Source organism: Chrysemys picta, chromosome 3, assembly GCF_011386835.1.
Source record: "Chrysemys picta bellii isolate R12L10 chromosome 3, ASM1138683v2, whole genome shotgun sequence".
Lineage (NCBI taxonomy): Eukaryota > Metazoa > Chordata > Testudines > Emydidae > Chrysemys > Chrysemys picta.
The window spans coordinates 66,917,146-66,931,826 of record NC_088793.1 but is presented as its reverse complement, the minus strand read 5'-3'; the positions used below and the strand labels follow the sequence as shown (position 1 = coordinate 66,931,826).

Sequence of the window (14,681 nt, the reverse complement as noted above, 5' to 3'; positions counted from 1 at the left end):
ATTCAAAAGTTTGCGGGGCTTTTCCTGTCTACCTGGTCAGTGCATCTGAGTTGAGAGCGCTGTTCAGAGCGGTCACAATGAAGCACTGTGGGATAGCTCCCGGACGCCAATAACGTCGAATTCCGACCCGCTAAGGCAGATTTTATCGCTAATCCCCTCGTCGGAGGTGGAGTAAAGAAACCAGTTTAAAGGGCCCCTTAAGTCGAAAGGAAAGGGCTTCGTCGTGTGAACGTGTCCAGGCTTAATTCGATGTAACGCTGCTAAAGTCGACCTAAACTCATAGTGTAGACCAGGCCTAAGAGCATTCAACAAAGAAACCACAGTATACATCAGAGGGGCCATGGCTGGAGACAAATTCCACACATTTGATGAATTGGCTATATTCTTAAGGCAGGTTCTAAGAGGATGTGACAAAACTAATTGTGTAATCAAAGTCTGACAGCTATGACAACAGTAAATGAGATCTGCAGAAAGAGCAGGACAGGATATAATGTCTGATGGAAGAAATACAAGGTGATTGGTGTGCCTCCATGGAAAACTTCTAAACATGTCATCCAACAAGCATTTCATAGAGGAGTTTTACAAGTGACTATGGTTCAAAATGCCCATCTGTGCAGGAGCACATCCAGTAAAGACATTTTCTTACTAGAGACGTTTCCAATGGTGAATGGTCAAAAACTACTGACACTTGCTAATGGTTTTCAATTATGGTCACAAGACCAAGTAACATAAAAGCACGTAAATCCACTGATTCAGAACTTTTATTTTATTTTTATATATATATATATATAATTATATATATATATATAAAATAACAAATAGAGCTGACTTCCACATCTAGTCTGGCTTGTGCTGTTGCTTAGCTAGTGAGCAGTGATTCTTGTACGAAGAACTGTTTTTGTTTTGTTTTACTTTTACCTTTATTTGATGGGGTTCAATGACATTTTCAAAACTGAGAATTCTTCCTACGTTTGAAGTGTCACTTTTTCGTATGTAAGGCTATGTCTAGTCTCAGTAGATTTTTCATAGAATGTAAATGGTAATTTTAAAATGCAATGTGCCGTTTTTCAGTTTTAGCAAATGGGTAAGTATCGTTATAAACAATTACACCAGTCCGGTTTAACAAAATATGTAACTTTGTTTTATTGCAGGATATGATATGTCTACCTTCATAAGGCGTTACAGTAGATACTTGAATGAAAAAGCATTCTCCTACAGACAAATGGCATTTGATTTTGCAAGAGTGAAGAAAGGGTAAGCTGTTTGTTTACATATTTAAACTTAATTATGATGGGACTTGAGTGAAACCTGACTCTTTGGTTACTAAAATAAATAATTATCTAATGCTTTAATGAAAGGGCCTGGTTTAAGTACTAGTTGAACAGAAAATGAAAGATGCAACTAAATCTAAATATTAAGAAATAATTCAGTTTGTCAAGTAGTGGTAGTCCATACTCCCTCAGTGCAGTCTTTAATAATGTCTTCAGCTGAGATGTGTGAAAACCCCTCAATGCAAACTGGCAGAGGGCCCACCATACTGTAACACTTATCAGGCCTGACACACTCACTGATCCCAACACAGTTGTCATAATATGTATCCAAAGATCCCATATGTAAAGTGGTGATGTCTGTTCAGAAATGTTGTGTGTATGTGTGGGTTGGGTATAAAGAGTTATGTATGTATGCTGGGTATATGATCTTGACATGTGGTTTGGAGGCACTGAATGGGTCCAGTCTTCCTTACACAAAGGAATGTGGTATTACCTGTCTGTCTGTCTGTCTGGATTATAGACAGAGGTCAATGAAAGTACACTTATATGTAAGGTAAATAAAACAGTCCAGGCTAACAAGCTGCAGCTTAGTGAGCATACCGGGGGACAGAGTCTGCATCCCCAGAAAGTTTTCCTGGCTTTTTAGACAGAGATAATGGGCATTGGAAAAGATAAGGGGAACAAAAAGGCATTCTAGTTATCTGTCACTTAAGTGACAAAGGGAACCGCACCCTCTGAGCCTGAGAAAGTTGGATCCCCCAGCCTGGCAAGCTAGAGATGATGGTAACTTGGTTTGAGAACTGCTTAAGCAAAGATTGTAACTTGCTAAAATTAAGTTTTAGTCACTAGAAAGTGTGTTCTTGTTTTCATACCTTGTAACCTTTTTTATCTTAGTATCACTGAAATTGCTATTCTTTGTTGATAAACTTATTCTTAGCTTTACTACAAATTATATCTGTGCTGTTCTAATGAAGTGTATCGAGTGAGTCCTCGTCTAACCTAACAGGCTTGTGTTTACATTGTCTTTTGGGAAGTAATGAACTGAATTTCTGAGCATGTCCAGTCTCTCTGTGGACACTTCAGAGACACATGTCTAGGAACTCAGGAATTGGGAGGTCACAGATTTTATTTTTTTAAACCTGCAAGGCAGGGTAAAGACCGGCAGAGTGTCAGAGTTTGCTGGTGAGGCAGACTGACTGGTGTGGTAGGAAGCTGACATACCCTTCTGCCTCAGCAAGAGAGATTTACTGTAGATTAGACTGTAACATAGTGGCTTACAGTTCTGGGTGTCCCAAGCCAGGGTGTCACAATAAGTTAGGATGATGAAAGTGAGTAGAAAATCTGTATACAGGAGCTTTCAGTGCAGTGCATGTTGTTGTTTGTTTAAAAGTACTATTACATGTTTTTCTGCAGGCATATAGCATGTAGAAACTGGAGAGAGTGCTATTGCTTAGTCCTGATGTTAATATATTTGGAAGGCTGTACACCGTTCTTGTAGAAGATTATAGTAAAACAGTTCAAGCGTCACAGGAACTGGAAGATTAGACAGAGTGAAGAAGCTAAATTTTATACTTAAAAAAAAAAAATTTAATGGAAGGGACGATGGGAAATAATGTCATAGTTCCATTGCAGATGATGACTATGGCAGATAGCAGTGCCCTGAAAGAAATATTTTTATGGTTTAAAAATGTTCTCAAAACTAAAAGCAAATGAGCAGTAGAATAGATTACTAAGAAAAATTGTTAGACCAGCTAGAGAGAATTTGGTGAGAATAATGTAGTAATTAGTCTTTCAAAACATATGGGATTGGATCAAATGAGCCAGCTGGCCTTTTCAGGCCCTACTAAATGTTTGAATTGCATTGTGATAGCTGGCATTTTACTGTGTAGACTGCTTTAAGTCTTGCTTGTGTTTTCTTAATCGTACTTTCTTGAGGCACTTGAACAAAAATATTTTTAACCAAGAAAAAGGTCTTAACCTTCAGACGCTCTTTAAAAAAAACTGTTTATTTTTAGTTTGTAGGCTATTTCTACTCAAACTATTCCCTCTTAAAAAAGAGCCTTCATAAGGAGGGGCCTTGCAGCTTATCTGGCTCTGGACGAAGGACAGAAGTAAATTCTGGAGCTGAGGCTGTCCACTGAGTGCCCTATCTCCCCACTCCATCTGTTAACATAGGATGTTTCTGCTAACAGTCTCTAGCTGATCTCAACTGCTGAGTTGGAAAACCTAACAGGATGGCAGAGGTATCCAGGACCCAAACTAGAGGGCTTGCTAGATCAAACACAATCTCTTGAACTTCTCTCAAACCAACTGGAACTAGCAAGTTTGTTACCAAACAGGCAAGTGTAAACTGATGCACCCCAAAAATACCCACAGTTGTGAGGCACCTCTTCACTGCCTTCCCGTAGCATCAAGGAATCTCATTTGTGCTTGCTATGGATCAGTTCCCTGAAACGAACACCCTCTAGCAGTGCAAGCACTATTTTCCAGACTTTTCTCTCTCTGTGTAGGTAGCGACAGGTACATACCAACCCCTGAGTCCTTGGAACATTCCCTTGCCCCTTTTCCCCTAGACATTCTCAAAATTACCAGGTCTCATATTCTCAAAGGAACACACCAGCTTGTAAGATTCAGCTCGGGACCATCACTTTGCTTAATATCACAGTGCTTAATATATTTATAGTGAAAGCAGTAATAAACTTACTACAAGTAGTAGTTAGTAAGACTATTCGAAACAAATGGTTACATAGAAAGCATGGTCATAACACACTTTCTACAGACTAAACTTAACTAAATATTTTCTCTTGCCCAAAGTCTTCTGTCGCATTTTTAACTATGGCTGTCTAAGACCCTGCTTTCATGAATGCAGATATGCTGTCTGTTTACTTCCTAGGTGCAGGATACCAGAGTATCTTTGCCTTCTAGAAATACTCCTAAAGTTCATTCTATTTACTCAGACAGAATAGCCCTCCATGGCTTTGCTTTTTTTTCCCTGTGTGCTTTCCTGTTGATTTCACATCTCAACATTTGACTACATGTGTAAATAGATATTCATTGTATTAGCATACAATGTTTAATTTATATCCGAACAGAGAGAGACAAACCTTTCTTACCTCCTGTCTGGAGAAACTGGTCTACGGCATGTTATCTTTTGGTGACCTGCTTTTATCTTCTATGCTAAAGAACATAATTTTCTGGTACACATTCATAACTCCTTGCATAGTACATGTACATACCTTTCACAATGATATTGATGACCAGTGTGACATCAGCTTTCATTTGAGACCTCACATAACATTCTTGGGTGAACCAGAATGTACATACCAGAATCAGGAAATTTCTGTAATCCCACTGCACACCCTTCCCAGTTGGCATTAAGAAGATCTTAAGTCACAGCCGTCCCTTCAAGTTAGGCTAAATATTTCATAGTCGTCATTTCCTGTGGCTTTCTATCAGCATGCAAACATTAATATTCTGTAAAATGAGATGAAAACAGGTAAACTTGTAGGCAGTGGGTTTGCACAGATGTTGCTGATTTGCTAATTTAGCCCGTAGAATCATTACAGGGCTTATTACAGCTCAAGAATGTGAGAAGGAAACCTCCACATGCATTTCAAAGCCTAGATTGAGTATGTAGCGCTTGCAGTGAGAAAAACATTTATTGGTAAACTGAGCATATTGATACAGAAACTTGAGGCCATGAACATAACTACACAATGCATGTTTTAGAATCCATTTTCAGTACATAAGGACTGCTAGGTGCTCGTAAATGTGTGTTCACTTGGAATAACCTAACCCTCTATGAACAGCAAGTTGGTCTCTGTAGTATGAGAATGAATACTCTTGGGTCTCTGTTCTTTAGTGTGAAACAGGCTGGGATTCTTCTAATTTAGGATTTATTTATTTTTTTAGTCCCTTTACGGCACCAGTAGTTCAGCTACATTCCAAGATAAACAGCCAGGGGCTCAGTGCCCTCTATAATCTTGTTTCAGTTCCTTTGACTGCTTATTGCTAGTTGCCAATTAACCTTACTAGCAACCTGGTTGGTTACAGCCTCTTCTGCACCCTTAGACATGAGCTTCTGATTAGGGGAACACTTATGGATCCCTTGGCTGACTTGCTTTGTCCTCAGTGGTCAGAGCTGTTCATAGCACCAGTATCTGCTTCGACTACTTCACTGTGAAGTGAAGGCATCTTGGAGTTGCTAGCACCTCAAAAACAAACCCACCATGCTTTCGGCCACTGTTTTGTGTGTTAACTATGCTAATTACCCAAAGTTATTCCTCCTGTGTTCGTTCAGTGCATGGAGCATCAGTAGCCTTGATGGTTTGGTTTGCTGTTGGCATTGATTTCTCAGAGCCATCTGATTCAGTGGTCTGATCTTACATTGAAATGTTGTGTACTCCTAAGTTATTGACTTCAGTGCCTTCTCAGCACATGGCTATTGGGTTTTGGTCTCATCTAGAGCTGACTGAAGAGATATTCAGAGGGGGAAAATCCACTATGAGGCAAGGGTGAATTGGGATACATCCGTTCTGCAGATATTCCCTAACCCGTCCAGAAAATAGAGCATCCCTGGTTTCCTGACGTCTCTGAATAACTTCTGTAAGCCTGAGTCTCATCCCAGAACTTCAAAAGAGCATTCACCTGAAAATGGATGCTTAGCCCAGCCTCTGACATGCTACGTATACCTCACCATGTCTGTGAAATTTATGGCTCCAAACACTCCACGGCTGTAACATCTATATGTACTTGCTGAGGGGCCTTCATTTCTATGAGCCCCTATACCTTGTTTTACCTTCCTCATATCTGTTCTGACTCGCCTAGTAATGGTTTGTAATTCCTGGCACACATTATGAAGGTGCTGCTATACCCTGATAGTGCTATAGCATAAGTTATGACTGGATGATTTATATCCTCTTACCTGGGAAATGAATACTTCAGGGAACGTTTTCTTTATGGTTTTATTTATTTGCTCTGTTCCCTGGGCCTGGGATCTTGTGTCCTGGAGACGCAATATAGGAATCTTACAGGCTTGCTTCAGTAGCTGCCCAGGAACCAGTTGGGATGCTCCCTGGTGTAAGAGTTTCTCTCTTTTCAAGCAAGGAGGTGATCTCCCTCACCCCCCAATCAGTCCTTTATTTATGGGGTTGAAATCCCTACTGAGAGGAATATTAACATGGAAATCTTCTGGAAGTTAGTCATCTTATTAACATAACATTAATTTAATTAAAAATGTTAAATGAATTTCTCCTTACTCTTTCCACTCAGAATTCTCATTCACAATAAATTGTCGTATAATGAGGTGCCATTAAATTTGTGAATAAGCTAGTAATGCACAAGAACCGCACACATTATTCTCTAGGCTACATTTAGTTGTCTTGGGGCCTATCTTAAGACTTTGAAACTCTTTTATGACTAATTTAGCCGGTTAAAGTCAGATTTGCATTTCAGAGATCCTTTTCAAGGTATACCATAGTATGAGATATGTTATATCTAACTATAGAGACTCCAGACACCTTGCTTGATTGCAGCTGAAGGGGATGACTGGATAACATGTATCAGATCATCAGCACAGACCTCTGGGTCTATGAGTTAATCTTCTTTAAGGGTAATGTACAGGTCCCTGAGCCAGACCTCAAAACCCTCTGTCCATTATCACAAAGACTTCCAGTCTTGATTCCAGTGGGCCTTAGTGTCTCAAAAACCAGACCACTCGTCTTTTTTAGGCTGAAGAAGTGGTCCATGGTTTGAGGGAGATGTACTGTATTTATGGTCAGCCATCTTCGGAGGAGGATGTGTTCAGTTTATGTGACAGTCGCCAGGAGCATTGGATGGGTTTCTGTAGGTATTAGAAATTCATAGACACAAATAGAGTAATACAGGCAGAAAGACAGACAGGAAGTACCTACTGGGTACCAAGAAAAAAGAACAGGAGTACTTGGGGCACCTTGGAGATTAACAAATTTATTTGAGCATCAGCTTTCGTGGGCTACAGCCCACTTCATCGGATGCAGCGGAACTAGGTACTGGAATTGGTTTTTATCCGCTATGGATGGAATAGGTTAGATAAACTCTCAACCACTCAATTTGTTTGTACAAAATATTTACTTCTTGACAACTACTTGGCTCTGCTTGTTTATCAGCACTTACCTCTGATGTGAATACAGTCTTCCTGGTCAGATATTAAAGAGGTCAGTTTTGTGTAGGTCTTTGTTCTTCCATAACAGCAGAATCTGTAGGTTTATGGAGGCTCAGTTCAAAGTTCTTAGTCTCAACAAGTAGAAATCTGTTCAACGTGTTAGCTGTAGAGAAGAGTTCTACTCCTGTAATTCTGCTTCTCCGAAGGTATTATTTGATGGAATTCCTGTTTTGTGTACCCATCTTCCCTCAGAGCTAGCTGTTTAAGATAACTTTTTTTTCAAGTGACTGTTTCCTTGGGCACTCAAAACATAAAAAGCAAAGAGCTTTCTTTTTATCAAGAAAGTGAAATTGAATTTTCTCTATGGGATTGCTGAGGCTCTAGAAATTGGTCTCACTATCAAACTGAACTAGTGTTGTCTCAAAGGGTCAAATCTTTGAGAACTATTTGTAGTACCCTAGTGCCAAGCAACAGGACCCTATTGTGGTAGGCACTGTACAAACAAGGGGAATTCCAGTCTCTGTGCCAGGGTGTGGTGACCAAAAGGTAGGAATGATGGAATTGATTCAAAAGATACTTCAAGATGAGCAGAATTACAGGTGGCTAACTGCCCTTGTGGATGCTATAGTGTGAGAACATTTGAGTACAACACTGTATCTTTGTGTCTGACACGATACGCTGCACTGTATTTTTTTCCATGAATACCATGACTACCTGTCACTTTTTTTAGTAGTAATAGACTACAAATTAGGTACTTGGCAAACAATGGAACCTATGAAATAAGTGGACCTCTCCAACACTTACCAAGATTTAACTTCAATTTTACATGATTCACTGAAATAAACACGTGACCTAGATGGCAACAAAATGTATTTGAGATGCTGTGTTGTGTTTTGAAACTTTCGAAACCATCACACTATTGTACTTCAGGCCGTCTAGTTAATGAAACTGATCTTTAATCAAACTTGTCTGTTAATTTGTTTTTCTATCTTGCAGAGCTGAAGGTGTAATGAGAACAATGGTTCCAGAAAAGCTATTGAAAAGCATGCCAATATTACAGGAACAAATTGATGCACTTCTTGAATTTGATGTATGTATTCAGAATTTTAAATTGAAAACAAAAGTATAAACATTACTTCATACATTGTTTTTTAAAGCTACCTAAATGTGCTGCTTTACCCTAGTAGCAGCTGAGATTAATGGGACTTAACACTTTACTATAATAGGGCACAACATACTTTTCCTCCAATTTGTTGCATTTGAAGGGGTGGGTGAAGTACGGTGTTCCTTTCGAATGGTTTTTCTGTTTTCAGAGTAAATGTAGGTTTTGTGGATAATGCAAAGTAGATAGTGTCGAGAGGATAATGAAAGTGGTCTGTGGACAGGGGAATGGAGTAGACAGAATGAGGCAGGAGGAGAGAGTGGGAGTGGAAGAATTGATGCTCAAGTTTCTTTTTTGTTTTGTTTTTAAACTTGAGCTTAGGAAAAATTTTTTGCATATAAAGGAGAGGAAATAAGGAAAGAATGGGAAGGAGAGTGATTGAGAGCAGCAGAAGAAAAAGGTGAAAGAATAAGAGGGGAAAAGACTGCTGCAAATCTCAGTTAAGACCAGGGTGGAGCAAATATAAATCATAAGGCTTTTGTCTGTTTATTTTTTAAATCAGACGGAGGCTTTGTAAAACTAAACTGTAAACTTGTGCTATCGTAACTTCAGATTTAAAACTTCTAATGAACTAAATTATAAATGCTAGCTTTTTTACATGCTACTGCTGGTAGGGTTTAGGGTGACCAGACAGCAAATGTGAAAAATCAGGAAGGGTTGGCGGGTAATAGGCACCTATAAGAATATAAGAACGGCCATACTGGGTCAGACCAAAGGTCCATCCAACCCAGTATCCTGTCTACCGACGCTGGCCAATGCCAGGTGCCCCAGAGGGAGTGAACCTAACAGGTAATGATCAAGTAATCTCTCTCCTGCCATCCATCTGCATCCTCTGACAAACAGAGGTTAGGGACACCATATAATACAAAGCCTTGAATATCGGGACTGTCCCTATAAAGTCGGGACATCTGGTCACCCTAGTAGGGTTTCTTAAGCAGGTAAATAACTTCACTCACAGAATAGTCCCATTGGCTTCAGTGTGACTGCTTGCGCACTTAGGCATGTGTATAAGTGTTTGCAGCACAGTGGCTAAAATGTTTTTATTGAAAAGTTTTCTTAGTGGCATGAAATCTTTGTCACTTAAAAATTGTTTCCATGTTAACATTGAAAAGTTTATTCACACTTTCAGTGCATTGGCACAGTATTGTGAACTCTTGTATGCAAACTGTTCAAAAGTGGAAATCTCAAATTAACCCCCTAAACTCCTTGGGCACCTAAATCACTTAGGTGTCCATGTCTACGCTGGAGTTGGAGGTGTAATTTCCAGCTCAGGTAGACATACCAGTGCTAGTTTTGATCAAGCTAATGTGCTCAAAATAGCAGCATGTCCAGAGCTGCACTGATGGTGGGACGGGCCAGCTGCCTGTGAGGTTTTAGTGCACTAGATTAATCGAAGCTAGCTCAGATACATCTGCCTGAACTGGAAATTACACCTACAGCTTCAGTATAGACATGCACTTTGAAGCCAGTGAGACTTCTGCTTTTAACTGCAAATAGTGATGAACTATTTGCCAGGTCAAAACATTTCACTTTTGACTTGTGGAAACGCATTATATAGAAAGGGTATTGGTTACAATCATTGTATAATATGGGCTATTTATTGAACTTTGTGCCCTTCTCACAAGAAGGGTGTTAATGAGACTCTGGACTGGTCTCTCTCACCATAGATGAGCATTTTAAGTATGAAACTCTTTAGAATAAACTTATGAAAAATTTGAAATTCTATGAAAATCAGGAAATTAAAGAAATAAGCAAAAAAAATCTACTTTAGCATCTTAATATGATATAAAATAATGAAGTCAACTTTTAAAAACGTAAACAACTCTTCATTTAAAAAACATGTTTTGGGTTTTTTTATCCACTGTGGTTGACACTGGTGGGGAGGGTGGGAAGGGGAGAAAGGGAACAATAAAAGAAAGGAGGGGGAAGGAACTCTGAAGTTCTTTCTGACTCGAGGCAGCAGTGGGTGGGGATATGTAGCGCTTCCCTGTTAAGAGCAGCAGTGATAGAGGAAGTGGAGCAGCGCAGAAGATGGTGACTGCTGCTGTTTCTCAACCTAAATGTAGCAGGGTTTTTACTGTAGCAATAACTCAGGCTTGTATATTTTATTAATGCATTAGCTCTCTTGGTCAGTTTAAAAACTTCGTGATTCTCAAGAATATTACAATATCAAATATGTAGTCTGATGCATACTGGTAACAGAATATGGAAAAATCAACTGTGATCCTTGAAAAAACTGGCACTTTCTGTCCACGTGAAGCCTGAATGAATAATCAATTAGATTTTTCATTCATAATATGGGTCTTCCAGATCAATATTGTAGGAATCTTCCACAGGATTGTTAAGTGATCGCAACATGTGCCACCTGAAATGATGGAACAGAACTGATCTCTTTCCCTTCGCTTGAATAAAACTGAGTTAGTAGAGTATCCTCAGAATTCAAATAAATCCAAATCTATATAATTGAATACTGTATTAACTTAATATGTATCTGCTGCTGAAAGCCAAAATGTTAAGCATTTTATAGATCAATTAAATGTATCTGAATGGAGTTTTATTTGTGTGTAGGTTCATCCAAATGAATTGACAAATGGCGTCATAAATGCTGCATTTATGCTTCTCTTTAAAGATCTTATCAAGCTTTTTGCATGTTACAATGATGGAGTTATTAACTTACTAGGTAAGTAGGCGGATGAGATTTTATTGTAAAGTAGTAGACTTAAGTAGAATTTTAGTTTCTCGGAGGCAACTTTAAATACTCTTGCTGAATAAAAGATGTGATGTGACTTTTTTGGTAGTCTGTTTTTTGTTTTATATTCTTAATCTGACATGCAGATTTTCTATAGCAGTTACTCAACTAGACAGTCTATAAAAGGGTTGGATAGCAATGGCATTTGAAAATATGACTTCAAGAAGCAAGGAAAAAGAGTTTTTGCAACACTTAATTATTTTAGTATAAAAAAAATTGACACTCTTGACGCTAGTATTTTTTCCAAGTGTAAAAATACTCTTTTTGTATTGCTCATTTATTATTCGATAATAAACACCTTGCCTTCTAAAATACCAAGAAAATAGAGTAAGGACTGGAATCTTAAATGAGGAGACTTGGGGTGGGGCTGGGATATGTTAACCTTCATCCCTGATTATTTTAGCCTTTACTTATTAGTATAGAACTTTATAAATCATGTACATCTAACCATTACTATACAAAGTTATGATACTGACTTTTAATGAGTCAGCTAGTATTTGGCAAGGTGACTGGGTATTGTAGCTACTTGAATCTCATAAATGCATACTGAGGCTTTCAGTCTCTTGTCAATTAAAAATAAATCCTACTCTTAAAAAGTAGGATTGACATTCTTATCAACAGGACAGCCACATGAGACAAGGTGCAGCCTCTACACTCAACCAGTGTGTTGCTTTCTCTTCTAGATTAACGATCTGTAGGGCTGAATTTGTAGTTCTGACCCCTTGCTGACTTTTTCCTTCCCCTTATTGCTTTAACTGCCAACAAAACTGGTGATACTTGGTTTCAGTTATGTTATATCATGTGATGGGGCAAGTTCACCAGGAACTTGGGCTAGGTCTACACTACCCACCTGAATCGGCGGGTAGAAATCTATCTCTGGGGGATCGAATTATTGCGTCTCGTCGGGACGCGACAATCGATCCCCCGAATCGACGCGCTTACTCCACCAGCAGAGGTAGGAGTAAGCGCCGTCGACGGGGAGCCGCAGAGGTCGATTTTTGCCGCCGCCCTCACAGCGGGGTAAGTCGGCTCCGATACGTCTAATTCAGCTACGCTATTCGCATAGCTGAATTTGCGTATCTTAAATCAACCCCTTCCCTCCCACCCACCCCCCGTAGTGAAGACCTGCCCTTGGAGGGTTCATGTACGGTGACTGTTGAAACTCATCCCAATTGGACAGTTACTAACTACTGAACTGGAGAGAGAGTCTAGTTTCCTTTTATTACTTTCAAGTCGCCCATTTTCTCAGCGTAGGCAACTCAAAGCTGATCAAATGTAGATTATTTTTTATAAAACAGAGCTAATATTTTCTACGCCATCATGATGAACTACAATGCTTGCTGTCTTGTTTTTTTTTTTTACCCACTTCTTGTTTCTGGTGGAGTTTTCTTTAAAACTAAACAAATTTGAAGAGCCTCTAACTTGGAAATGACATGTCTGTCTGAAAACTGTACCTACTGTTGCTTAGAACAGTAACTGTAATTGTCAGACTGTGGCTGGTCCCTTTTAAAGAGAGAGAGGTCTTGGTCCACCTGTGACAAAACTGATATGCCTCTCCAGGTTGGGGAGAATGAATTAAGTCATGTGACCAAACCAGGCTGAGATGGTGTAGAAAAAAGAGGCCTGTGGACTGCAGAGTGATGCTGCAGGAAAAGAGTCTGCTGCCATGGTTCCTGAGGAAGAGCGTCTCTAGGCTGGAAGCCCAGGGAGTTGTGGCTGGATACGAAGCCCTGACTGGAAGTTCTGTTTTATTGCTAGGGAGAAGACAAAGAAGGCAGGTCAGGCCTTGTATATTCTTCAGCTGCTCTGAGAGCAGGAAGAGACTGTACCTCAGGGAGGAAGGGCTGTGCCCAGTTTAAGGCTGATGTGGGAGATTTTCTGTGTTAATTTTGAACATTGTGTTAATGAAAACAGAACCCAAGAAGGGTGACTGATGTGGGAGCTCATGAAATCCTTTTGTGTTTGGAGTTCATTGTGGAACCTGAAAGAGGGGAAACTGAGGCAGGGTGTCTCAGAGCTATGCCAGCCACAAGGGGATGGTCAGGAGGCAGATGGTGCACTTACAGTAACTACAGCCGCAAGCTAGCCAGGGAAAATTCTCTTCAATTTGTGAATTTTATGTAGTTGGGTGTTTTGTTTGTGGGAAGTTGCCCTTCCTGTCACATGCAATAATCTGGCCTAATAGACTGCATTGGGGTGGAGGGGGGTTGTGTGCATGTTCTCCAGGCCTTGCCAGAGGGTGCTTACCAGTAGTAGTTTCTTCTTCTGTTTGGTTGGGATCAAGCTGTCTCCTTAATAGGACTCCTGTGTGGAGTTGGGACAAACTTTACTTCCCCAAACCTCTCCATGGGACTAGGAATTAGTGGGAGTGGTGTGTGCATTCAGGCATGCGCTCCTTTGCTGACTCTAGGGAAGAGTTGAGAAGTTGGACCTTACCTACTGTTGCTGCTTCTGAGGGTTGCAAAAGTGAAGAAATTGATAGCTGTTTATGGAAGGACTAATTATTTGGACTAAAGGTTTGGGGGGGGGGGGGGGGGGGCTGTTTAAGGTGGTGCTTAAGGAATTGCAAGATTTTTTATGGTTGGATAAAATGTCCCTCTTTGTGGAATAAATTGTGTTTATGAAGTGTTTGTTCTTGTGTTCTATTCCATAAACCTTCATGGGTTTTTCATGATGCCTCTTCGAGTGTTCAGGGTTGAGAAACCCGCATTGACCCTGTTTTTATAGGAATGGTTGTAAATTTGAAAAATGGGCATAAGACAGTGTCTCAAAGTCCAAAGTGAGAACAATCATTTTAGAGTTATGTGAAACTTATTTGGTATTCTGCAATATAGTATGCTTAAAGGGGGAGGAAGAAAGGGGGGGAAAAAAAGCTCCTTGAACTTCGACTAATTTTAGCTTATTTTAAATTAGTGATAGGTACACAACATAAATGTACTCACTGTTTTTGTTTAAATATTTCTAAAACTGGTTTTCTGAAAGCTTAAAAACCTGCTCACAAATCATACTAAAATTTTTCGTAATTTTCATTATGAAAAATTTAAGATTTTAGCTGCTGGTCATGTAAGAGCCTTGTTAAGTTATACTAATAACTAGAAGAGCTACTCAATTAGTTTCACAAATATGTAGAGGTAAATGAAATTTCAACCACGTGCACCAGTTAAACTTGCTTTAATTGTCATGTAGTTGTAACTTAAGATAAAGTTGCATTTTAGCTAATGGAGGAGGAGGGAAAGAAGCCTCAATGGGACCAATCAATACACCACTTAGCAATTAAATTCTTGAAGTATCTTTTTTCTGTAAATAGGATTGCAGATGAGTGCAGATCTACCATAAATGTAGTTCTAGTGACTGACA

The 14,681-nt window shown here is 39.5% G+C and overlaps 1 protein-coding gene across 30 annotated transcripts in view; it reads left to right on the top strand.

Annotated features, from left to right (window-relative positions):
- The window catches only part of SNAP91 (synaptosome associated protein 91), a 146,604-nt gene that overhangs the window by 59,304 nt on the left and 72,619 nt on the right, over positions 1 to 14,681 (top strand). For all 30 annotated transcript variants that reach the window (XM_065588117.1, XM_065588143.1, XM_065588113.1 and 27 more), the window contains exons 5-7: positions 1,152 to 1,254; positions 8,410 to 8,503; positions 11,144 to 11,255. In XM_065588117.1, the coding sequence (XP_065444189.1) occupies positions 1,152 to 1,254; positions 8,410 to 8,503; positions 11,144 to 11,255 (309 nt within the window). The remainder of the gene's footprint in view (positions 1 to 1,151; positions 1,255 to 8,409; positions 8,504 to 11,143; positions 11,256 to 14,681) is intronic.